Here is a 27,764-nt window from a genome sequence, read left to right on the forward strand (position 1 = left end):
TATGATAAAATTCAGGGTTTTATCTTTCTGGAAAAAAAAAGTTACTCAGAAATAATGGATTTTAATAAATGTAATTTAGTTTTAAAAAACAACAACAACTTGATTTTGCGGCCATTTTTGGCGGTGCCTACATTGAAGTCACGAAATACATGCACTTGTGCGTTAGTGTCGAGGGAAAGTGCTGTATCTATGCTATCAGAGACTTTGTTTATTAGGACACAGTCCTGGGTCGAGGGAGAGCGGGGTAGAGAAAATTAAAGTAACTAATGTTATGTTGCATCGTAAATTTAAATATAAAAACCCGAATTGTTAACCATGTATCGCTTAAAATGCTTCGTAGTCGATAAAGGAAAAAGACGCACGGACCTTCTAACTGGTAAATATCTCAGCCATGAAATTGTCTTGATTTCAGATTTCGTATTGCTCCTATCTTTCTTCTCAGCCTAATTGCCATTACTCAGTTAATTTAATTCATGCCTGGCTAAGTAAATGTTGTAAAATCTAAATGTGACGACGTTCAAAATCTATTCAAAATATATAAGCAGAATATTGGTTTCTTTCCGTCTCCTTCTCCTTAAAAAAGAAGAGGAAAGTTTCTACTGGACGACCTCAAATGTAAAGTGAGCCCCCCCCCCACTCCAATAACCTGGGTTAGAAAGGGTAGAATTCCTTAGCGTCATTTGCACGGTGGCCGAAGAATCCACGCCTCGAAGATGTAACTTTAAGCTAAGTACATTTTTATGCTCACTTTTTAAAAAAGTCAATCAAATCTAACCCTCTTTTTTCGTTTGTGCTCATATCATTCTATTTTATTTTTATTTCTCACACATCTTAACCATTCTTGATTCACTTATTTTAAAACAATTTCCTGCCTAATTTTTTTTCTTTCTTTTTACCATGTCACATCGAGGTAGTAGTGGGGAGGGAAAATCCCTATTAGCTTATTTAGATGACAGAAGAACTTTATTTAAGTACGATACTTAATATTAACAGCCACGGTAAGATGCAACAAAAAAATAAATAAATAAATAAAAAATTTTAAAAATTAGAAAATTTAAAAAAATAAGTGCCCCCAATTTAACTTTCACTATATTCGTAACTGAAATATGCAGTATCTTAGCAGTATCTTAGCTGTGATACTAGGGCTATTTTTCCTGAGTGGATGCTATGCTCTGTGCCTGACCTTAATGTCTGCCTATAAATACAGAATACGAATTCCAAATTGCCATGAACTAGTTCTTGTAACTGGAAAAAACAAACACCTAACGGCTAGCTACGAAATCCCAATATACATTTTACCTCCAAGACGACTACCTCTGTCTAACCTGTGAAGTTGAAGTCCAATCTAAACAAATTCAAAGTCCAAGGGACAGGAAAGCGGTTCGATCAGTACACACACAGACACGGTGACATGCCACCAACACGAACCAGCGTAAACAATTACCAACCAGCCGTTCTTTCCTCGCCCCTTGCCTTCCAAAACAATCTGAATTTATAGTTGTCGAAGACCAACTGATTTGCATATATGCACGAGATTTTGTGAGAGTTTCCGAGATCATACCATTACAAAACACTGTTGGTGCCATCTTAGAATTCTTTTCTTATCCTAGCTTCACAGCGATGACAAAGCACACATGCACACCTAGGTCGTTTGAACGGTAAGCCCTCATTTTCACAGCTTTTGCCACAACCTGCATGTGCAAAAAAACCTTAGCTGAATCTCTAAATCCTAATGGAGATCTGTTATTTGTAAATAAATAACCCTGTTTCTTGAACGCTAACAATCTGCTCCTTCCCACCAAACCGCCACTTAACTCCTACATTGCACAGGGTTTGTAGTGGAATCTTTAAATTCCAGCCCCTAACCCTCACATGCTAACTGCTTAGTCATCACTAAACAACTATACATTTCTATCTCTTAGACATGCATTGGAGTTCATTCCTATTCCAGTTAAGTATTTAACAGCCAAAGTATGTACTAGGAAGCAAAGTGAACTACATTACATAACTGTCTCCTCCTAGATAGCTTTGCAAAGATTAATACGAAACTGAACCAATACCCCTTGTTATGCTAAATGTTCATGACTCTTACTTGAAAGCTGAAATTATCTTCCCTAAATAATAGAAACACACTTTATACCTTCAAATTTATTCGCATCTACTAAAAACTTGCCCATATATCTATTTACCTAATTACACATGACTCAAAACCTACTGTTTTATCCGTACTATATTGCACTCGCATCTCAAGCCCTGCTGACATCTAAAATATAGTTTGGGCACAACTCGTAGTTCAATTCTTAACACCTACTCACACTTTAATGTTATCCTAGACCTAAGCTAAAATGAATAAAATAAAAAAAAATATATATATAAAGAGAAAGCCTCAAACCACATTATCTCCTTTCTGACAAGCCTTCTTACAATCATAGTTGCTTACACTGCATAAGCTCTACTCACCCCCCCCCTTTATCCAGTAACAATGAAATAGCAATGTCCCTAAATCACTTTGAGGAGTATAACTATTCAGCAGATATATAACCTCTACAAACTAACCCAGTAACATTAACTAACCACGCAGGGTCACAGATATACCTGGATTAGAACCCAGGCACGAAGCAAACCCTCTCAGTGCTGATGGACCCAGTAGATCTTTCCAGATCATCCATCTAGGAGAAGGAAAACTCTGAAACTAAACCAAAGGAGAGGGAGGCCTCTTCAGTCTTGGATGACAACCTTCTTAGAACTGGTAACTCAAACAAATTACCGGTTTGCAAACCTAAATTGCTTAAGGAGTAGATAGGTTCTGTCTATCGCCCGGCTTCCATACTCCTTCTTTGCCTATTAGTCAGGCACAGAGACACTATCACAGTGATTTGACAGAAACACCCAGTGGTAGATCTTGTTTCTTGTCTAGGGCAATGAATGCCGTTTCCCCACTCCCGACACACCCCACCCCTAAAACTGGGCACTTGAGAGTGCTTGAGTACCATATATGCCTGAGCAATTAAATTGGGTTGACCTTCCTCTGATGGGTTGAAGGGTACCGGATTGATAGTTACTGGCTGCTGTTTCCGACTGGTAGTACAGGTGCCCTAACTCTTTGGTAGCGCTTAGAGCAGCTGCTCCATCAACAGTTGTATAATATCGGGATATTTGTAGTGCCATGTCGCGCATGGAAAGGGACCCTGCACTCATCCCTGGTGGGCTTTCCTGAGGCCACAGTCCTAGTTGAATGAGGGTCAGCTGATGGTCTACTTGTGATGCATAACCTTCTGTTCAGCTCCCCCTTACCTAACTGAAACTCGTTAAAATAATATGATGACAGTACAATCTAAAAATAAGCTTAAACCAGGCTTAGGGTCAAACAAATCCAACTTGCTTCCTCCCTTGAGGCTTACATTCACAAATATCCATGGGCTTAGAACTAATTTAGCTGCTGTTGAAGCATTTCTCCTAACAAATACCCCGGATATCTTAGCACTAAGTGAGACTAACCTACACTCCTCCGTACCCTCTAACTACTTTAACATGCCTGGATATCTCCCACTCTGCCGTAAGGACTCTGACAGACACAGGCACGGACTTGGAGTGTACATTCGTAATACCCTTCCCTTGAGAAATAAACCTAGAATCGGTTGATCAAGCCTTTATGTGCTTTAGACCAATCATGCAACACAACATTCACTACGTTTACTTTCTCTACTGCTCTCCCTAGACCCAAGACTGCACCATAATATACAAAGTCTCTGACAGCATAGACACAGCACTCTCCCTCGACACTAGCGCACAAGTACATGTATTTGGTGACTTTAATGACCATCACAAAAACTGGCTTGGATTCTCTACTTACACAGATGCAGCGGGCAGCAGAACTCATAGCTTCTCTATACCTCACTCCCTATCACAAATTGTTACTTTGCCAATCCGTTTCCCTGACCAGGAGGAACAACACCCATCACTTTTAGATCTGTTTTTGACCACAGTTCCTGATGATTGTATAACAAATGCCGACAGCCCACTTGGGAATGCTGATCATGCAGTGATAATGGTTGAAATCGCCTTAAACTCTGGAGCCAAAACTGAAGAGCCAGTGCTCAAAACAACGAGATATTACAAAAAGGTTGACTGGGAAGCCATCAGAGATCTTATCAGAGATGCTCCAGGGGGAAATATTTTTTCCCTTCCTGCTGAACAGTGCACAAACGAGACCACTGAATGGTTCAAAACTGCAATGAAGCGCATGTTCCCATGCGGAAATTCTATAGCAAGCCCCACTCTCCCCAATGGTTTACCTTTACTTGCACAACTGCCATTGCTCAAAGGCAGCATGCATACCGCAGATGTAACCGACATAAGTCCAGTTCAAACAAACAGAAGTATATAGAAGCTAGAAGTAACGTTAAGAAAGAAATAGCGACAGCTAAGAGAGAATTTACTGAAACCACTAAAAAACGCATCGAAGCCCAAAAACTAGGAAATCGTGACTTCTGGAAAATCTACAACAGTGTAGTAAATAATGAGCAATCAACAATTTCCCCACTAACCAACAATAACGAGGTTGTTTGCTCAGCAACCGAAAAGGCATACATGCTTGCAAGTCGTTTTGCCTCAAACTCCTTCCAACCACCCCCTACCTGAATTTCCTATGATGTACTTATCAGAATAACAGAAGTTCAAGAACAAATAGATCGAATCCAGAATGCTGTGAATAACAAACAATCATCTCTGGCTTGCAAAGTAGTAAATGATGCAAACATTGCACCAAAGCTAAGTTAAAGCCAAACTCCCCAGAAAATGCATGATTAAAATGGAAAGGACACTTTGAAAAGCTTCTTGGAAACGAATCAGTAGTGGCAAACCAACCATTTCAGCCAATTGTTGAACAGGAACTTTATATTGAGAAAGGAGATTTTACAATGGAGGGACTTCAAGCTGAACTAAAGAAGAACAAAAATCATAAAACGGCAGGTTTATATGACATTCCTTCAGAAGTCTGGAAAACGGGTGGCTTCAATAACTCTTTCTTGATTTATGCAATGCCGTATATAATCAAGAGGTTATTTGTTGTGGAGAGAAAGATGCATACCCCCTTCTCTAAGAAATTTGACCTAAGTATACCAAGCAATTACAGAGGAATAACACTCACTCTAATTGCAGGGAAAATCTACAACGCCATGCTTCTCAACTGTATCCAACCAAAAATCAAAGAAGTTCTCAGAAAGAACCAGAATTGATTTAGGAAGAGTCGCTCTACTACTGGTCAAGTTCTTACTGTAAGGAGACTAATCGAAGAGTCAAAGCTAACACCCTTGAGACTGTCATGCTCTTTGTACAAGAGGCGTGCAATAAGTAATGCCCCTGACCCACTTCCAGTTGTCTGATATAGCTGAAATTTTGCATGTGCAATGATTTATATCTCTACGGGTTATGTGGCAAATTACAGCTCTGAACTAATTGTGGTTTCTCTTTTACAGGTGTTTGAACTGAGTCAGGTGTAAAATAGAGCCTGTTAAATGTCGAGCAGTGATCTGGTTTTTGTATTTGAAAGGACGCACACCACAGGAGACTTTTGATGAAATGAAAGAAACTTATGGTGATAATGCCCCATCATATAATCTTGTAAAACGCTTGCATCATAAATTCAAACATGCCCGGAAGTCTGTGGAAACAGCTCCCAGACCTGGTCGTCCCCCCTTCTGCCATTGATGAGGCATCTGTCCGTCAAGTTGAGGCTGCCATTTTGGAAGATCGGTGGATTACTATTCGCCAAAAAGTCCAAGATGTCAAGATTAGTACAGGGTCTGTGGAAACTATCATTCCTGACCATTTGCATATGCATAAGGTTTCTGCCAGATGGATTCCCAGGTTGCTCATATCATTCCAGAAGCGAGAACGCGTCGAGTGATCGAGGATGAATTTGGAGATGTGCCAAGAAGATGAGTCAAAGTTTTTCAAAAGACTGATTACACAGGATGAAACCTGGGTCCATCACTATGATCTAGAGCCCAAAGCCCAGTCAATGCAGTGGAAGCACTTGGACTCACCACCTCCAAAGAAGGCAAGGGTACAGCCCTCTGCTGGCAAGGTCATGCTTACAGTCTTCTGGGACCAGGACGGAGTAGTGATAACAGATTTCCTGGCAAAGGGTACTACAATTACAGGAGCCTATTATGCTTCACTTTTGAGGAAATTAAGGGAGCTATCAAAATCAACAGGCGGGGCAAGATTAGCAAAGGTACCCTCCTCCTGCAGGATGCTCCGGTTCACAACTCACATGTTGCCAGATCAGAAGCACTGTCGTGTGGTTATGAAATCCTTCCTCATCCTCCCTACTCTGCTGACCTTGCACCCTCTGACTTTCACCTGTTCCCAGCCATGAAGTTGTTTTTGAAAGGAAAGCGTTTCCCAGATGATGCAGCCTTGATTTCTGAGTCATGTCGTGGTTGGAGGACCAACCTGGGGTGTTCTACAAAAACAGTCTCCAGAGCTGCATCAAAGGATGGGAGAAATGCATAACTCTGGATGGTTCCTATGTAGAGAAAGACTAGTAACTGTGCCAAGTTTCGTTGCTCTACTGCTATGGGAAGTGGGTCAGGGGCATTACTTATTACACGCCCCTCATAGACTTCTCCAAAGCGTTTGACTCTGTGTATAGAGGAAAAATGACCAGCATTTTTTAGGCATATGGCATTTTAAACAAAGTCATTTTGATGCTATGCAAACACACTTGAGCAATGATCAGATCGCCAGATGGTGACACTGAATTCTTTGACATTTTTGCTGGGGTTCTTCAAGGAGACACTCTAGCCCCTTTTATTTTCATCGTTTGTCTTGCCTGTGTACTTCCCATCTTTGATATACACAACACACTGGATTTCACCTTAAATTAATCCATTAACACACATAACTGATGTAGATTACACAGATGATATTGATCTTTCTGTGAATACACTACTGATGTGCAAATGCTGTTACGTGATCTAGAAAACTCTGTAAACGATATTGGTCTATGTTAATGCTGATAAGAAAAAGTTTGACTTTCAAAGCTCTAGATGGAACAACTCTAAAAGAAGTCACCGAGTTTACTTTTCTGGGCAGCAACATAACTTCCTTGGAGAGAGATATCAAAATTCGCATCTCAAAAGCATGAGCTGCATTGGAAAAGCTTCTATTAGTATGGACTTGAAGGCTAACTGACTAGCTGAAAAAGTAGTTCTTCAGAGCAGTGATGAAGCCTGTCCTTGTTTACAATGCTACAACCTGGGCACTCACTAAAAGATTGGAAAGAAACTAGATGGCGCATACATATATGCTATGAATAGTGTTAAATATATCTTGGCAAGATCATTCCATAAAACAGCAACTTCATGGCAACCTACCTGCCATATCACGGGCATAGAACGATATAGATCCAGCAAATTGCATATAACACCAACTGAAGATCTGAGGCAGCTGGTGGAAGACAGGGAAATCACATTGGTCCGAGCAAGGAACCCAACCGCATAGATAGATAGATAGATAGATAGATAGCAAAAAGTTTGCTTCCATAAATTATAATTAAGCTGCTAATTTTAAGAAAATTTTTGTTAACTTAATATTTCTGTTATTTTAATGTTAATGTGTTATTAATGTTAAATAATAGAAAATTAAATCCAGTTGTCTTTGTTGACTAGATTGAAGCTAAATGTTGTGGAGTGGAATAGGAGAATTTCTAAATATTATAGAAGATTGCCCCATATTTATGACAAATGATCAATAATGTACAGTACTTGGTGTCAAATATTTAAATTTATGCCCCAAACACTCAAGTATAACTCCTAGTGATGAGGAATATTATGAGGAAAGGAGATAGTTTGAATATGATTGAATGCCTCTCCTCTAATTTGGATGCTTTGGGCCATTACTTGTATACCATCAAAATGGGTAAATATACATTATAAATACGATGTTTTAGCTTAGTACTAAAAAATGTGATCTGTTAGATCAGCCGTTGAGCTCGGATTAGATGGTTTAAATTGAGGAAAAGTGATTTGGAAAAACTAGTTACATTTAAAAATAATGAAAAGACAAACTCCCAAATTGATCTTTCTGGTCACTATGCTTCCCTCTGTTATTTCTGTTTTCTCTCCGACTATTAATTAAATAGTATTAATACCTGTGATGATATTTATTTTCATCGTGAACTATTATAATTTTCTGTTTTATAATTAGCTTTATTATCTTTTACTGTTAATAAACTGAGAAAGAAAGAATGATAGAAGGAATAATAAAAGATACTGTATAAATTAAGAGTAATTAGAAAAAAAAGCAACAAAAAAAGGTGAGAGTAATAGATGGCAACTTAATGAGAGATGTGTCACTTAGTGATAAATTTCAAATTACATCAAGTAAAATGAATTAGGAAAAACATAACGCAATCCCCAAACCAAAGGAATATTATAACATGTATTTTGTATGATTAAAATATATTGAAAAAGAAAACTCTTTGAGAAGTAAACTCTGCTTTAGTACTATAATAGATGTATGTACTGGGAAAATGTTACGGCTTTTATGAAAAAGTTTGATATTCAAATGTAAAAAAAAAAACTGTATACTAACTTTTTCATAACTTGATAACTTGTTTTCTAACATCTGTAAATATATATTGCGAATGAGCGCAGGAGTCAAGTTAGAGTAATAAGTCAAATGAATAGTGTCTGTTGAGTATCCCTTGTTAACGTTTAGTGGCTTTTATCTAAAAATGCACCAAACATTGAGGTTATTAAGTTTTTTCCTTTTACTTTGCAAAAATATGTTATGTTCTACAAAACAAACAAAAACGACAATTTTCCTCTACAGAACAACCAAACCAAACACCAAAGAAATTTTGTGTGATCTTGCTGAGAACAGGCATGGATTGGGATGCCATGATTACGGATGTAGTGGAACGGGGAAAGAAGGTTCAACCTGACCATGTCGTCTTGAACACATAGTCATCTTGAAATTCATTCTTTGTACCTGCAGTGGAGCGAAGGATGCTGACATGTTGCATATAAACATGTTTAAATTTTTGATCCTTTTACCAATTTCCCAAGCTGGATAATTAGTTGTTGAATATCTGCCATTATCATTTCCCTTTTATGTAGGCCACAAGAGAAGTTGTACACGGTTTTTGGACATCACTTTTCAACATTATTTAAATCTTTTTCATACAATCCCTCTTTTCTAACACTTCGTTTTGCTGACACAAGTCTATAATGTTTGATATTCCTGTGATAGAAGAAATGAATACATTTTTAAAATGATGTTTTTTATTGCTTTTGCTTTATTTTTCCTTTTTTCTGATTTCCTTTTTATTTATTACTTATTTCAATCTTCATCTTCTCGTATTTTATTTCAAGTTCAAGCCTTTTTAAAAACAAGTTCTTTCAACTTACTGTTCCCTACATAATATCAACAGTATTCTTCTTTCAGATGTGGATGATAACAATTTCTACTATTTCCTGCTTTCTAAGGTGTGGCCCAACATCGCACGTGCCATGCCTTCAATAACTGGTGTTGCCTGTAAATATCATTTCATGTGTGCTTCTGTGAGAGTGGAGCGGATCTGAGATCAGAAAGTTCTGAAGTCTGCTAACTTACTCCTCATTTTTTTTTTTATTATTAGCCCTATCCCAGCCATGCCGCACCACACCAGGATCCCCTCCCACCTCCAATACTATAAGATTGCATCTTCATCATTAATGATGTTCACACTCTTCTATAGCTGATTCTTTGCTGAAAGTAATTATTATAAAAAAAAAAGTTTTGTTTCAGGGGTAATGATCGTGTGGTTCTTATGTTGGCTGCCCCTCTGCAGTGGTCTAGACATGCTTGGAATTCTTGCTATACAACATATCTTCACTGAAAAATACTCATTTTATTTCTTTTAACTTTGCGTCTCCACCAGTTTTTCTAAGAAACAAAAAGACTTCTTAGGAATTATTCACCACTCCCCTTTCGGTCTTCTATTTCTTTTTTGCTTATCTTCTTTATTTCAGTCTATGTTCATTCTGAGCTCCTTCCATACATTCTAAACACCTGTGGTTGCATAACTCCATAAATATTTATTTAGCAATTCTTTATTTTATCTTCATTTGATGTCTTCTTTCTATTTATTTAATTCCGAATGACAATGTGGACTTTATTTTTATTTACTTTTTGGCACATTTTTGATGTGACGATGCTGTGATATCTTGCACTCTAAATTTGCAGACAATGTGTACATTGTTGTTTTTACACCCCTTCTAATTTGCACACGATAAAGACATTGCGATATTTTACTCATTCAATCAGCATATTGCACCTTTGATCTGCGTACTATATGGGCATTACAATATTTTGCACCTTTGATTTGCATTCTGGATATTTCAACATTCTGCATCTTGCAACAGTATTAGTGTATACATGGCCACAACGAATCTGATAATATTTTAACTCTGTATAATCCATTCCATAGTCTATCACAGTATCCATTGGACTAATACTGCACCACCTAAAATTTATGAAAAAATTTCAAATGACAATATGAATTATTAAGTCAACAAATCAGTGATTGAATCGATTATATTGCATGGTAATTGTGTGGCCAGGTTGTTTTGTTTCTTTCAGTGGGTGACTTAACTTTTATGTCAAAAAACCCTCTTATCAAGCTCACGTAATTTTTTCCTAACTAATCAGAGCCTATGATATCTCACCATCCTCACTCCACCTTAACTATTAAAAGTGAGGTGATGTATAAAATGAATGGTTGGGAAAAAATTCTAATTCTGTTTAGAGGGACGACAAGTGACTGCAAAATATTGGCAGTTTATTAAAATGATAAATATCTCACTGTGACGACACAAATAATTGCATATATATATATTTTTTTTTTTTACAAAGGCATCACCACATTATCAAGGCCCAGAGGCCACTCAAGGATAAGGGTTAAAGAGTGTACAGTAGAAGTTGGTCAATATAGTAATCATTAGTAATGAAAATTTGGTAAATTTAATAACTTATATGGAACGGCTCATCAAGAACTTATTTACTTTAGACTTGAACACAACCATATTGTAGTCAGCCGGAAAGCAGGAAAACGGAAGACAATTCCACAGGCGTGCAGTTCTAAGAAAGAAGCTTTGTTCATGGAATCTACGTTTAGGTTTAGGCACAGATAAAGAGTGGGGGAAATTATTGATAGTTTTTACAGCTAGACGAGTGTTTCTTGTGAAAGTTTGGCGAGGGGGGACCATAGATTGAAGCTCAGTTGAACACTTTCCATGAAAATAACGATACATCAGAGACAAACTCGCAACATCTCTTCTGTGAGATAGAGGTTGCAAGGAGGAGAAAAGGACATCTCCTACGAGGCTACGAAGTCTATTTTGAACTCTATCAAGGCAGGACAAGTCCTTTCTAGCAGCTCCTGCCCAGATGTGGCAACAGTATTCCATCCTTGGACGTACCTGGCTCTTATATAGATAGAGAATAGCATCAGCAGTGAGATATCTACTGGATCGATAGAAAGATCCCACCATTTTTCCAGCGGCCTTGGCAACAGATTTGATATACGTGTTCCATTTAAGATCAGGAGTAATGGTCAAGCCCAGAAGCTTGTCAAAACTTGAGGCCTCCTGAAGACGAGAGCCATTCATTTCAATTGATGACAAATGTGGATTTGAATGTTGATGATGTAAAGAGAGAAGCTTGGTTTTAGATGCATTAAAAGTAACCAACCACTCCTTTCCCCATTGTACTACGTGCTCAAGATCAGAGGAGAGAGAATTGGAGAGAACTTAAAAAATATATATATATATACAGTTAAAGCAATCCTTTTTTTTTACTCATTTTCGATCTTGAAGATAAACCATGAATTACAAATTATGTGTGCAACAATTTCTCTTTACTCTAAACTGCCTTAGTTGGTTTTATGTGATATAAAACCCCTATTTTTATTAGCAAATATATCCGTTGATTAATACAGAAAATGAATTAACTATGAGGGACAAGATGCCAGTTGTTTACCAAATATTTCATTCTCATTTCATTCGTTCACTTAAAAAAATGAGTAAAAGTACAGAATAGTTAACTCTCGTGAATTTATATTATTTATACATTTCTACAGTTATCCTCATTGTGATTGTTGTACAGAGTGCTTGTTAAATCGATTTTATAACTTTGGGATTTTATAACTTTGGGATTTTATAACTTTGGCATTATATGAAAACTAAAAAGTTCTAATTAACATAGGTATCGAAATGTTTGGTTTCTGAGTAACATTCTATGTGATAGAGCACGATTATTTTTGCATATGTATTATATATATATATATATATATATATATATATAGGGTTACAGCTAATATAGAACTGGAATTGGTGTTGCCACATACAATGACAAAGCCACGTCAAAATGACAAAAAATGTAAAAATCATGAGGTTTAATATAAAGATCTGGGCATTATGATGTACCTCTTGAATAGCTTACATGTGGTAATATGCCACACAAAGAGTGTCCTTTACACATATAGAACATACTCCCAAATTTATTCTATCGATTTTTCAATAATCTGTATTTTTAATTAGATTACTGTCTTCTCTAGTCTTCTTCCGGGTGCATGGTCTAGTGAATAGAAGAATTGATTAAGGTGATATTCGAAAATAAATGGCTGGTAATGGTACTTGTAAGTTATCTATCGTCACTTTATGATTTTATTTTACAATATTTTCACAAATACAGATGATGATTTTTGCAGGAATGTAAGCAAACAAATATTAATTTTTGTGTATCAAAAGCTTTTAGACACGAGTTTTATGGCAGCCATTTAAACTGATATAGGATCATTGTATGAAATGAGGGTGAATTCAGACTCTAAACAGAAATATCAGCTGAAACAAAATTTAGCTTTGATCTCGATCCTAGCATTCTTGATCATTACTTAGAGTAAGTATTGTTAAGAAAGTGCATATGTATAAATAATATAAGAATAGGTAATATGTTTTATAAAAATGGTTACAGACAGCTGTCTGTTAAAAAAAACTTTGTTAATAAAATTTAAAAAAAACACGCAAACAAAATATCTAAACTTACCTAAAAGGCATCTAATGCAGGATGTGAACAGTTTAACCAAATGGATTAAATAAAGGAGTCGATTATAAATTCCTGAAAGGAGGCTGATGAGTGGACATCCTTCTCCCTCTAAAACGAAAAAGAAAGCAGAAAGAAAAACAGTAAGAACTTGTTTCATTACAGAAATAGATTTTCCTTCTCAATTGAAATAAATTCACCTGCCAGTTTTTTTTTACTTACTAAATTTTTTGTAATATATATATATATATATATATATATATATATATATATATATATATATATATATATATATATATATATATATATATATATATATATATATATATATGTATATATATATATATATATATATATATATATGGCAAAAAGTCACTGAAGAATTGAAAATCTTTATCATTTCACCATTAATGATTATTTTTTTTCTTTCAGATATTTTACAGATAATATTTTGGAAATTAATTATGGATAAGTATAGCATTAAACAACGTTCGCAAGTTGTGAAATTGTTTTGTTAAAATCAGGGGTCAATTGCTTATCACAGCATTTTCATGTTAGAGATAGCTCAAGTCACAACACGATTCGAAACATTGTGTGCCGATTTTAAGACCAAAGAGCTGTACTTAATCTTCCACGAGCTGGCAGACCTCGAAACGTTATCACAAATGAAAATAGGGAAAGAGTGCGAAATAAGGGAGTTAAATCACAATCCAGAGATTCTGCAATCTATCATGAATAATGTTTTGGAAAGAGCACAAATATGTGAAGCTGAATATGGGCAAAATTTAAAAGACATTATTTTTTATAAAGATTGTTTGAATCTTACATTTTTTTAAAAGAAATTTCCCAATATCTTAGTCAGATTGTGTTAAAATTCCAGAAAGACATCGTTAAAAATAAAGAATCTATTTAAATTCAAAACCCTTTAGTGACTTTTTGGACAAGTGTGTGTGTGTGTGTATATATATATATATATATATATATATATATATATATATATATATATATATATATGCGTGTGTGCGTGTGATGATTGCTGCATCTTTCCAGATAATCGCCGTCACACTGAGTTCTTCCAATCTCGTCGTCCATGCCATCTCAGATGACTCTGTACTCCAGCCGTAGATTTGCACATCTTGAAGCAGATGTGACATACAAATTGAGCAATTTCTACTGAGTTGACTTCCTCTGGCGGTTGAAGAGCATTTCTATGAACAATAACATATCTTCTAAAACCAGCAAACTTTGCTGCATATTAAACAGATCGTTTGGTTCGGACTAATAGGTGCAAAGTTGACCTGAACAGGATTTTTGTGTTACTTAAGGTGGTTGACATAGCCAGCTTTTGACAAAAGCACTCGTTCACAAGTGTCGCATTTTCAGCTCTGTGTGTCTTGGTTAAGACCATCAATTAAACCTTTGTGAAACTCTCGCTTCAGATTGCTGTGGTCCTGCTTTTTTTCTCCAGAACATCACAACTTTCACATACAAGCTTTCCCCACTTCGGCTTTTGCAGAATTAGTTCTTCCCATGTGTCGATGTCGATTTGTAAAACTTTCAAATTATTCTTTCTAGAGTTCCTGAACCTTTTCCTAGTCTTGTGTTGATGGCGCTTGCCATATATATATATATATATATATATATATATATATATATATATATATATATATATAAAGCTGAACGTCTCTGTGTGTGTCTGGTCACGAATAAGCTCCTATATGGTTGACTATTATAGAAAACTGATCTCATATAATGATAGAAGATGTATCGAGACATAGGAATGGATATGTTTGATCTGGTATAATGATGATTCATTAAAATTGTGGTGTCTGTGTACGCGCCTGGTCCACAAAGTATGGAAATAAAAAATTTTAAAATTAAAAAAAAAAAAAAAAAACGTTTACAAGTGTTTTTGATATGTACATAATAATACTTTGATAAATATGTTTTAACTTAAATATGGATGGTATAATAAAATTGTGGGGTCTGCGTTCGCGCCTGGCCTCCATAGAATGGAAATAGGTACAAACTTTAATAAAGATTTTTCATATCTATCTGCATAAGCATACTTTGATAATTATGTTTCAGTTTGAAGAAATATGGTATAATAAAATTATGGGGTGTTCGTTTGCGCCTGACCTCCATAAAATGGAAATATGTCACAAAGTTTAACAAGGTTTTTTAATATAGATTCACAGACTATTGTGATAAGTGTTTCAGTGTGAACAGGTATGGTATAATAAAGTATGGGGTTTATCTATTTTATTTTTACTTTCATCATATTTTGCTTTGGTTTTGATACCCCCAAATTCGAAGCTATCTCTTTACAACCCTTCCTTTTCATAACCTATCATACTTTAATAAATCAGAGTCCATTTTCTGTAGGCTGTTTTTGAACCCAGTCAACGACGGGTACTTTTGCTAGTATGTATATAATGTCTCTTTGATAAAGTCTGTTATATAGTCATACTAACACTTTATGGCATTACAGACAATACAACCTGTTATATGATGAGAAATGTATGCTTTTATGTACGTATAAAATCACGCAGTTGTCATAGTTTTATAAATAATTGTCTATTTATAAACCAATTATTGTTCTGTTTCTTAGAAAGAGTTGTGTGTCAATATGTGTTTGTTACATGTATGTATAACACAAAAAACAGTTCACAGTTACTTAAGATGACGGAGTACAGTTCTTAAGAATACACTTTTTTTTTTGTTTCATCGTTGCCACTTCTGACTTGTTCACCCTGGAACCGAGATGCTTCCGACATTTGATTTGCATGTGATTAAACACATAATACCAAGCATAACTTTTGTTACATTTTTATTTCAGTTTCATGGCCTCATAATGTCAAGTTCTCCTCGCTTGTCTTTACAACACAAAGTCAATGCTGCTTAGCTCACCAGATGTAAAAGAGCCTATACTGTCACCAAGTGAACAATTCTATAACTGACACAAAATTCTCTCTTCTCCGATCAGTTCATTACAAATGAACTGATCGGAGAAGAGAGAATTTTGTGTCAGTTATATATGTGAGAGAATATTGCTGTTCCAAAACTGCAATTGTGTCATTAATGTTATTATTTATCGTTTTAAATTTCTCTGGCAAAATATTTATTTTTTTTCGTTTCCAAAACTGACTTTTGAGCATTATTTTTGTTTAGTTATGCAAGTTGCATATTTAATTTGATTAACATGTTCAATTCTTCATTACCACAGGATCCTAATCTGTTACAAGTTTACATACAAAGAATATGTATATTTAATCGTTCATTAATGAGATGATTTGACCTGTTCTTTAGAATTCCACTTAGGATTTTACATTTTAAACTTAAATTTAAATAAATCGAACTAAAAAATCAATTTATTATTTTTCTTTCCAAGATGAATAGTTTATTCTAATGTTGTCTATGATTTATTTCATTTATATATATTTTGATTCAATAAAAATGGAGCAAGACATAAGAAAAAAAGAATGAAAAAATAAAGGAAGCAAGAAACAATAAGAGTTCTTCCCTTTACCTAACTTTTCTTTTAAGGTAACAATTAAAAATGTCTATGTAATAGTAAACTGTCACATGGGATTAAGTATTTTCTTAAATAAATTCTATCAATATACAATTGTAATTAACGTGTTAGACCAATAACAAATGGAAGTTGGCTAGTCAAAATCAAAGTTTGATTTTCCAGCATAAGGTCCTTCTTTTAAAATCAGGTGAACGTTATTTTATATGTTAGATAATTATTTGAATAATTGTATATATTCTTTTACAGTACTGGAATGATTACCAGTTACAATGGGTTAACAAAGATTATGGAGACATCAACAGTATCCGAATTCGACCAGAGCATATATGGACCCCTGATGTAGTCTTGTTCAATAAGTGAGTACCGTCATTTTATTATTTCAGAAGTTTGAATTTTCACTCAATGTTTCTTTTTTATGAAGTACTTCAATGGTATTGTCTTTTATTTACTATTGAGCCGCCAAAAACCGATGTGAAAAATAACTCGAGGATAAAGATCAGTGGGATGAATGGAGTGTTAACTTGAATAATGAACAATGTGGAGAAATTTTGATTAAGAGGATGGGTCGATGGGTATATTTTTAAATTTCACTTGATGAAAACGATGTTGTAAGCAGTTTTGTAGCAAAAAAACAAAAAACAAAACTGTTCTTGGAAATTCCATTGGCTTTTAGGTGCATAAGAAGAGAGAGAAAAGAATTCTTTTGAATCTAAAAATCACATTAAAGAAAAAAGATGGCTATCTGATTTTAAGTTTTGTATAAAAACGAAAACCAAGTGAAACTGAAACGAAATATGTTAGCAGTATGTGTACTTTTAATTGCTTCACAGAGAGCATCAAGCATGTCTTGTAAATGCTGTTTATAACGATGATTTTATGTGGACTGAAGAAATAATAATATACTAACAGTATAAAGCTAGCTAACAATTTTGAAATGATTAAATGGATTGCAAAGCGTCAGTTAATAGCCAATTTGTGGAGGTGTGAAATTTGTTAAAAATTACATTTTCGGAATAGTTTTATATTTCAATTGACTTTTTTGAAACCTTGAAAAACTTAAATTTTGCAATAAAATAGTTTTGCAAATAATTGTTCAAAATTTTACTTCATTACTCATTGTTAATGATTGTTTTTATTTTGTTTTAGTTTCATATTTTGTCTCAGTTTCCGTTTTTATTTTTTTTTATTTCCTCAGAATGATCCTTAGACTTTACCCTTTTTTTAGTAGTGTTAGAAAAAGTTTTGCTTGGATCTCAGTCGAGCATATCCCATGCAAATAACGATAGAGTAGAGAAAGACTAATAATGTCGTTTCTGTAAGAAAGGAGCTGTAAAGAAAGAAAGAGATCATTCCCACTAGATTGTGATATTGATTAAATAGTATACATAGAAATCATGTTGGAATGTAAATGCTTTCAGTATGAAAATGAATTTGTAAACCAGTGTGACTTTTGTTCTTACTAATTAAATTGTGAATAAACAAACGCACAAATAAACAGAGAGGAATACAACTTTATTATAATATATAACTGCTATATAACGTCTCAAACATCAAAGGACCCATTGCTAGAGTTTACATTTGATCTCCACATGAGATGCATAGATACATGTATTCCTTTACTTTTCAAATGTTGAGTAATTAGTGATGAACATTAGTTTTACTCTCCCTAATTGACCAGTTACTTAGATCATAATATGTATTTCTTGTTTTTGTTTTATCGGTTTCCAGGACATGAATTCATCTAGTATTATGAATTCATCTAGTATCCAGCTGTGCTATTACTTTGACATTCAATGGATAAAGTTGACCGTTCCACGTTTAGTTGTGTTGGAGTGATCTTGTTTGGGCTTCCAATACTATGTTACCTTCAATATTTTGTTAGTGTTTACTTGTTGGGTGCAGTATAACATATATATTTGGTATCAAGTGAAGAAAAAAAAAACTGTTCTGAACAAAGCCTCCAGAGATGTGGCAGTAGTACTCCATCCTATGACATAACTGATTCTTTTCAGTGTATCAAATATTTATCTTTTTTTCTTTTTTTTTTTTACAATATTTGTAGTAATATTTGATTACTTAACATGTGAAAAAAATAAAACTTGTCAAAATTGAATATTTAATACTTGTCACTTGAGACTATATGCTTGATATTGGTAAACTATTTTGGAACGTGTTTGTTCCATTTTTGAATATGATTGTATTAGTGAAATAAGATTAAAACATGCTAAAGGAACTGTTTAAAGGTGGTTTATCGTGTTTATAAATTCGAATATAGAAACTTAGATTAAGTTTATATTGTATATTTCGGCTTTCTTTGATTTCAGTATTTTCCATTTTCAGTTGACTTTTCAAACTGACTTTAGAGTTTTGCATTTCTCACTTAAGATCTTTTACTGAATTATTACCAAAAAATTGGCAAACAAAAATAGAAAAATAGATAGGAATCTTTAAAACAAAACAAAACAGCAAAAGGATGAATATAAATGTGTGTGTGTGTGTGCGTGCGTGTGTGTGTGTGTGTGCGTGTATGTTTGTATGTGTGTGTGTGTTGGTGGGTTTGTGTGCGTGCCTGTGTCTGTGTGTGTGCGTGTGTGTTTGTATGTCTTGTGATAATAGAAAAAGTATCAAAGTGCTCAATCATCAGACATACAACAGTTAATAGTAATCATCTTATTTAAATATTATCTGCTGGAGTTATCTGGATTTTGTGAGACTGATCAGACTGTGATCCTGCAAATAGTCTTGTTTAGTGCAGAAGACTAGTGGCCATAACCAAACTAAAAGTCTAAAGATCGACAATGTTCTCCATTGAGTTTTCTTATATATATATATATATATATATATATATATATATATACACACAAATTTTATTTGTTATTACATAACCATTTAGGTATCGCTACACATTCATGCATATGTTTCAGTCAACAAGTTATAACTAGAGATATTATCAGGCGATGTTACTTTTACAAAAGTCCAGTTCTTGATGAATGTTGGAGAAAGTTCACAGAAGTTATAATCTGGAGAGCAATTACATGATATTAAAATATAAAATAAATTAAAAATTAAGATAAATTTTGAAGAATAAAATGTATGGGACAATATATTGAAACAATAATATATAGGTTGTGTAAGGTATTTGAGGACATAGATTACATTTTCTATTGTAGGAATATTATTTAAATTTATATTTTCTATATTATAAATGACATCCGTGATGATTACATATATAGAGGAAGAAATTTATCATGACTGTAAAGGGTGGATATAATAATTTAGAAATCAAACCATTTTTAAAAGTTGTTTGATCATTTATCTGCAAAAATTACAAAAGTATTAAAGACTAAAAAATCTGTCAGAAAGAAGACCTTGAAAAGGTGTTCACAAAGACATCAGATATGATGAGTCTTATTTGATAAGTGAAGGTCATTTTATGCAAGGAAAAGTAAAATCACTTAATCAGAACTATTAATAGACTCACCAAATGCAGTAATGAAATCACTCCTAACATTTGGCCTCCTAACTCCTCACATTTCAATCTTATATACTACTAGCGTGCCGCCTGGCATTGCACCATCGTAAATTCCCTTAAATATGATATTTTAATTTATGCAGATTTCATATTTATTACAGAGCCAATTCTCTATTCATTAGTACATTTTACCCAATATATAATAGTAGTAGTAGTAGTAGTAGTAGTAGTATCAAAAGTTTGAAAAAAGGTACTAGGATTCTATAAGCTAGAATCGAAACCAAAACATTTAACTTTCCAGTCATATTTGTTACCATATGACTAAAGAAAAAATTTTAACAATTGATTCAATTAAACGTATAAATGTATATTTGCCCATGCATAAAGGATACACATAAGTTGACCTGCAAAGTAAAAAAATTTTTAATTTGAACGCTTAGCATCTACTTTTACTGGCAAAAAAACGAATCAAATTTGTTTCATAGATCTTTGAATCATTTGAAATTTGTAGACCAAATATTGACAGAGTAGTTTGATAAAGACTCTCTCTCAGACAGACAGACAGATAGACAGACAGACAAGGTCATTTTCATAATATATACAGATTATCTATGGTACGTCGTTGACAATCTTCACAAAGCACTATGGATTATGAAGAGCAAGTTCCCATAAACTGTCATAATCTTTGTAGATTTATTGTAGATTATAGATTTAAACTTGCAGAGAAAAACTTTATTTTTTCATTTTGTTTTCATTTTCAAAAAGGACTCCAACTAAATTTTGTTAACTATATTAAATTGTTGTCCATTGTTATTCAGTATTGGGTACAGAATGTGACTGTAAGAAGGTCATACATGTGGTAGCAGGATTCCAGGCCACATACCCGAGAAAACCAAAATGCCTGTTTGACCACTACCATGGTTGCTCTAATATCTTACCCTCCAATTTGCCTGATTGCAACTTGATGGGTTAGTATGGTGCATTTGAGGAAGGCATCAATCATATGCATACAACACTAAGGATAAGTTGATTGCCTGGACCAAACTGGTGTTCAGGCATCATTTGAAAGACATTGTAGAAGGGCATGTGGTTCATGTTTGGAGGCTATAATGGAGGCTCAATGCAGTTTCTCTAAGTGAGCCATATTCAACAAAAGATCCTCAAATAGATGCACTTTAAATTTATTGAACACATCACTTATTGGTTAAGTTTTTCTACCGTTTTCAAAAAGTGTCAAATTTATCCTGGATCATTTGTAGCTGTACTAAATCACCATTAACTAGAATTCATTACATTGAATTCTTAAGAGGTGATGATTATTTAGTAAGTTCTACTGTCGGATCAGATTAGATATAGTCTTTAATAAGTTGTAATGAAGTATGCTGGTTTTACACATAAGAAAACTGTTGAAAATTATTTTCTTCAATAAATTCCATTAAGATATGTTAGCTTATGTGTTCTTTTCGACTCAAAACTAAGTTTTGAAAATCTTATTTACTTCTTAAATGAGAATAGAATGTTTCAATGTTTTTTGTTTCATATTTCTAAAATCTTTTAAAAACTTTTGCTTATTTCTAGTGCTGATGGCAATTATGAAGTCTCATACAAACCAAATGCAGTAATCAACTCCGACAGCAACATCACCTGGATTCCTCCTGCCATTTACCAAAGCTCTTGCACAATTGATGTTGAATACTTTCCCTTTGATCAGCAGAACTGTGAGATGAAATTTGGCTCCTGGACATTTAGTGGTGACCAGTTAACATTCATTTGGCAACAAGGGGACAAGCTGGATTTTACAGACTACCTCAAGAGTGGCACATGGGATATTATTGATTGTCCCGGAGAAGTAAGAACCACAATTGAAAAAGAAACAGGGGTCAAGAAAACTCTGGTCGTATTTACTTTAATCTTGCGGAGAAAAACTTTATTTTATACTGTAAACTTGATAATCCCCTGTGTCCTCATCTCATTTGTGAGTGTGTGTGTGTTTGCCCTTCCTGCGGATGCTGGCGAAAAGATGACACTCTGCATCTCTATTTTACTGGCGTTGGTAGTGTTTTTACTGCTGGTTTCAAAAATATTACCCCCTTCGTTGACGATACCCCTTATAGCTAAGTACCTTCTATTCACCTTCATTATGAACATCTTTGCCATTGTCTTAACTGTAATTATCATTAATAGAAATTATAGGACACCCCGCACGCACAAAATGCCAAACTGGGTACGTGTCGTCTTTCTCTATTATCTTCCGAAATTTTTGTTCATGGAAAGGCCAGACCATGACGAACGCTGGCAGAAGAAAGCTAAAACCCCACCCCAAGTTGAAGAAGTGCCGAACCCTGAGCAACCTCGTCATTATTCAGCTGCCGCGAGGCGGGCGGACTTATTGGAGCTTCACGAAATGCACCATCCAAATTGTAAGCTCAATCCTAAGTCCACCTCCACGGAGTATCTGAGACGTGAGCCAGAAGGGGCCGATCACTTCACCGTGTCACCACACATCATCAGAGCTTCAGAAGCCATCAAGTTTATCACACAGCATTTAAAAAATGAGGATGAATATGAAACTGTAAGTTGTCACATTTGGTTTTCTAGTTTGTTCACATCTTTTGATTTTTTGATTCAGTTTTATTTTGTCTCGTTTTTATCACATTTTCAACCTACTTATGTACTAATACCAATACTAATACTCATTCTGGCATATGTTATAACTTTCCACATTCATTTTCCAGAATTAGATCATTCAATAATTAAAGATGAAACAAAAAAATGTAATTAGAAAATAACTAGTCAAAAATTAAAATTTGTACCCATTTCACAATAAACTGTTCCCTAATTGAATAAAACATAGAATCATTATCATTGGCATAAAAATGACATTTTGTTTCTATCATAAATAAATACATTTTCTTGTAAGCAAAAGACTGTATTATTTGGGTTTTTATCTTTCATAATGTTCCACTTGATGCAATCTATGATGTACTTCAGATGCTCTTTTTCGAACTTGGGAATATTTATAGTGGAAACCATAAAAAAGTATAGAATTAAATCCTTTATTTAATACATGTAGATACAGATAGATTGTCCTTTTTCTAACGGCTATGACCGGGCAGAAGTGTTAACTATTTTAGGTTATTCTAAGTTATTATTGCTTGTAGTAAGAATTGAACCTTCAAACTCCAGAAGATTGTCACTTGGAACTGATTGTTAAACAACACCCTTAACCATTATGTCATAGGTTCGTCTGGATAGAAAAATGTATTTAAAAATATTTCGATTGTTAAACAGTTGTTTGAACTATTTAAAAATATTTAGCTCACAAGTACTTTTAGCGTTTAAATATAGAGAACGTGGTAGGTAAGCAACTGTGGCATTTCCTTGTGATTTTACTAGGACAATCACTTTTGACAATAATAAATGGAAGATTATATAATCAATGAATAAGCGATTTGGCATCATTCAACTCAATTTTTTGTTGCAAACAACTTATTTAATAGAAACATAATTTAAAAAATATTTGTGAGGTCAGAGAGGAGTATTGTGATGGTGTCGAAATGGGTTTTCTTTTACAGCATATCAATCTTTTTTAGGCTATTTAATGCAAAATCCAGTAATTTTAAGGAAAAAAAAGATTTTTATACTTCAACTTGTTTATATTTTCAAATATTTATTCATGGTATTTAGTTTAGTGATGAAAACTTTTGCTCATGGTGGTTTAGTTTAGCGGTTCTGTAGAGAAAACTGCTTTTTTTCTTCTTTTTTTTACAGAACATGATTGAGTTTTGCAAAGGAAAAAGGAAAAAGAAAGCAGTAACATCAATGTTTGGTGTATTTTTTTTTTACTTGCATTCACCCCTAACAAGGTATATCACCATTTTGATGTAAGGGGTTATTATTTTGGACCATACCTAGGAAATATTAAGATGTTAGTTTATATTACATTTAAACTTCTGCATGTCAGAACAGTCAGGGAAACAGGTAACAGGAAGGGAATTCCAAAGTCTAGTTGTTCGAGGGAAGAAACTACTACAGTAGAAAGCTTTCTGGCATTTAGAGACCTCAACAGTAAAGGGGTGAGATTTTGTTGCTAAGCGGGTTTGTCAGGGATATATACATTGAGGGGGCACAAGTGCAACGAGTTCATCAGAGCATTAAAATATTTTTAAAACAGGCATAGAGATGCAACATTGCAGCGATGGGACAGTTGGATCTTAGTTTACATAGTGGGACCTATAAGATTGAAAACTCTTTCTTGAACCTTATTTAAAGGGAAAACTAGCAGTAGATGCACCAGCCCAGATGTAGCAATAATACTCCATGCATCGGTAAATAGTGGCCTTGTAGAGGTACAGGATACTCTTAGGTGTGACTAGTCTTCTAGTTCGATAGAGAGAACCCTTCTTTGCTTTCTTTGCAGCAGCCTTTGCAATGTCCTCAATGTATTTGTTTCAGTTCATATTGCCCATGAATGTTAGGCCAAGGACTTTGAAGGAAGAATTCTCAGGTAGGATGTTATTTGTCATGGATATCGCAGCCTAGTCTTATGTCCATTAAATGTTGCCATCCATTTGCGGCCCCATTCTACTACGGTCTGGAGGTCATTTTCTAATGATTCTGCCATTGTCTTAGATTTATATACAAGTTAAATTAGGAAGCCAATATCTTCAGCCAGTTGACCTCATAGCACCAAAGATGTTGCCGAGTGGTCATGGGATACATGACTATGGTTCATGTATGAATGTGGCAAAGAGATAGTAACTGTACACAGAGGCTGTAAGATTTCCAAATAATGGTCAAAAGCATGCAGTAGTTGGTGTCTTTAGCAGTGAACAAAGCTTGATAAAAGTAACAATATCACATGGACAAAAGAGGCTTTGAAGTCACACAGCTAGGATCGTTTTTCCCTGGTTGTTTTATCAGCAAGATTTGTTTTCTGGTCATTTGCTGTTACAATTTGAAAATCGTGTTTTATTTTTTATTTCTGGCTTTTACTACAACAATCTTATGTTGTCTGCCACTTATTTGTTGACTAGCAGGACTATCTGGCATTGCCCGGATCAAAAGTGTAGCACTCTCTATTCTACTCTCTTTCTTCACCTTTTTTACCCCTCCCACCTCATTCTTTCTTCTTCCCTCAGTCCATTCCTTTCTCTTGACATACACACATAATTCGCATTAGAAAAAAAAAAACGGTCGCTTCTATTACATAATAGCATTAAAAGATGTGTGTACGTCTTCATAATATTAAACGATATAAATAGCTATTTTACTCCCAAATAATGGATAAGTTTTTATTTTAGATATTATGCATCCTGAGTTATGCCTATTAAAACATAAATTTTGTGGGTGCCGTGCATTTTTCAAGTTTTATCTAGACATACATACAAATATTTATATAATAGGTGCTGACTTTTTTTATATAATATGTTTGAAATAATTTTACTAGAATGTGGGCCCTGTCGATGGGGCATTAGAATACGCCGACTGCCCCCCTGCAGAGGGTAAAAGTCCCTCAATGGGGGTCCTGGATATGACCTTAAACTATATCCAGTGGTGAGGTCCCAGCTTGTGGGCTTTGGGGAGTGTGGAGCCACCCTTTAATTACCATTGCTCTCAGGTCCACTCTGACCCGGAGTGGTAGTACCTGTTAGGGTCCCAACTATGGGTTAAATAGAAACCGATGTGAAAACAACAAATATATTCTATTAAAAATATTTTTCTTCAAAATCTTTGGATTCGGCATTAAATAACCTGAAAAGGGTTGATATGCCGTAAAACAAAAACAACCAAACCAAACTAGAATGTGTGTCTGATTTTGAATAACAGACTATGAGTTCACTATATTTTAGTTTATGGATTTTTCTTTTTCTTTCTTCAGATGTAGGCAGGCAGTAAATATTGGCAAACTTTCTAATATAAACTTTTGCTATTATTCTATAAGTTTCAGCTAATGCTCTGTTCCAATTATAATGCTGCAAAAGCTTCAACCGGAACTAGCTCCCATACTTACGAAGCTGTTAAACTGTTGTCTTAAGGAGAATTACTTCCCAACATTCTAGAAAATCTCATCGGTACGCCCTGTATTCAAGAATTCAGGTGATCAGTCATCTCCCTCTCAGTACAGGCCAATAAGTCTCCTGTGAATCATGAGTAAGTTGCTAGAATCTGTGTTAAATAGTTAAACACCTCAGCAACAATAACCTTCTTAGTTACATGCAATATGGTTTCCATTCTGCTAGATCTACAGCAGATGTGTTTATGGTTATATCTCATAGGATTAGCAAATCTCTCGATGGAGGCTTCATTTCTAGGGCAATAACTCTTGACATATCAAAGGCCTTTGATAGGGTCTGGAATAAAGGTCTACTTCACAAGATCCCCAGCTATGGTAGCTGGAGATGTCTTCTGAATTATTAAGTCATTTCTCTCGGATAGGTTCATAAGAGTAGTGGTTGATGGACAGAAATCAGAAGCTCATAGTATTAATACTGGAGTCCCTCAGGGGTCCATCCTGGGCCCAACTCTCTTCCTGATCTACATCAATGATCTTCCAAATCACATTCTTACATCATTCGTAGACATCTATGTTGATGACACTACCATCTATGGCAGCACATCAAAGGTTGTAAACAACCAAGTTCTCTCTGATTCTCTCACCTCTGATCTTGAACACATGATACAATGGGGAAAGAAGTGGTTACTTTTAATGCATCTAAAACCAAGCTTCTATCCCTACACCATCTACGCTCTGATGCCAATCTGGCATCGGTTGGAATGAATGCTCTGATCCTTATCTGACATGAATTGAAATGAATGGTTCTTGCTATGTTTTAACAAGCTTCTGGGCTTGACCTTAATTCCTAATCTGAAATGGAACACGTGCATAAAATCCGTTGCCAAGGCTGCTGGAAAAATGGTGGGATCCTTCTATCGATCCAGTAGATATTTCACTGCTAATGCAATTCTCTACCTATATAAGAGCCAGGTATGTCACATCTGGGCAGAAGCTGCTAGAAAGAATTTATTCTACCTTAACAGAGTTCAAAATAGACCTTGTAGCCTCGTAGAGGATGCCCTTTTCTCTTCCTTGCAACCTCTTTCTCACAGAAGAGACGTTGCGAGCTTATCTCTGTTTTATCATTATTTTCATGACAAGCGCTCGTCTGAGCTCCAATCTCTGGTCCCCCTCACCAAACTTTCATGAGAAACACTTGTCTAGCTGAAACGCTATCAATAATTTCCTCCACTCCTTATCTGTGCCTAAATCTAAACGTAGATTCCATGAACAAAGCTTCTTTCTTAGAACTGCATACCTGTGGAACTGTCTTCCATTTACCTGCTTTCCAGTTTACTTCAATATGGTCGTCTTCAAGTCCAACATAAACAAGTGCTTGACAAGCCGTTCCACTTAAGTAATCCAATTTACCAAATTTACTAATGATTACTATGATATTGTCCCATTGACTACGTTTTACTCTTTAACCCTTATCCTCGAGTGGCCTCTGGGCTTTGATAACTGGTGTCTCCTATGTAAAAAACAAAACAAAAAAAAAACAGATATCAGATATCAAGATTGCTTGCCTAAACACCTAGGGAAATTTTAAGACTTGAATTTAAAAATAATGACTCCAGTGATAGTTGTCTAAATATTTACTTATGATA

The 27,764-nt window shown here is 34.8% G+C and overlaps 1 protein-coding gene across 2 annotated transcripts in view; it reads left to right on the top strand.

The window, feature by feature from the left end:
* The window catches only part of LOC145268737 (acetylcholine receptor subunit beta-like 1), a 637,640-nt gene that overhangs the window by 586,517 nt on the left and 23,359 nt on the right, over window positions 1–27,764 (top strand). For both annotated transcript variants that reach the window (XM_080124330.1, XM_080124321.1), the window contains exons 4-5: window positions 16,874–16,983; window positions 21,678–22,671. In XM_080124330.1, the coding sequence (XP_079980456.1) occupies window positions 16,874–16,983; window positions 21,678–22,671 (1,104 nt within the window). The remainder of the gene's footprint in view (window positions 1–16,873; window positions 16,984–21,677; window positions 22,672–27,764) is intronic.

This window comes from Euprymna scolopes, chromosome 4, assembly GCF_053919585.1.
Source record: "Euprymna scolopes isolate OS-2025 chromosome 4, ASM5391958v1, whole genome shotgun sequence".
Taxonomy (NCBI): domain Eukaryota; kingdom Metazoa; phylum Mollusca; class Cephalopoda; order Sepiida; family Sepiolidae; genus Euprymna; species Euprymna scolopes.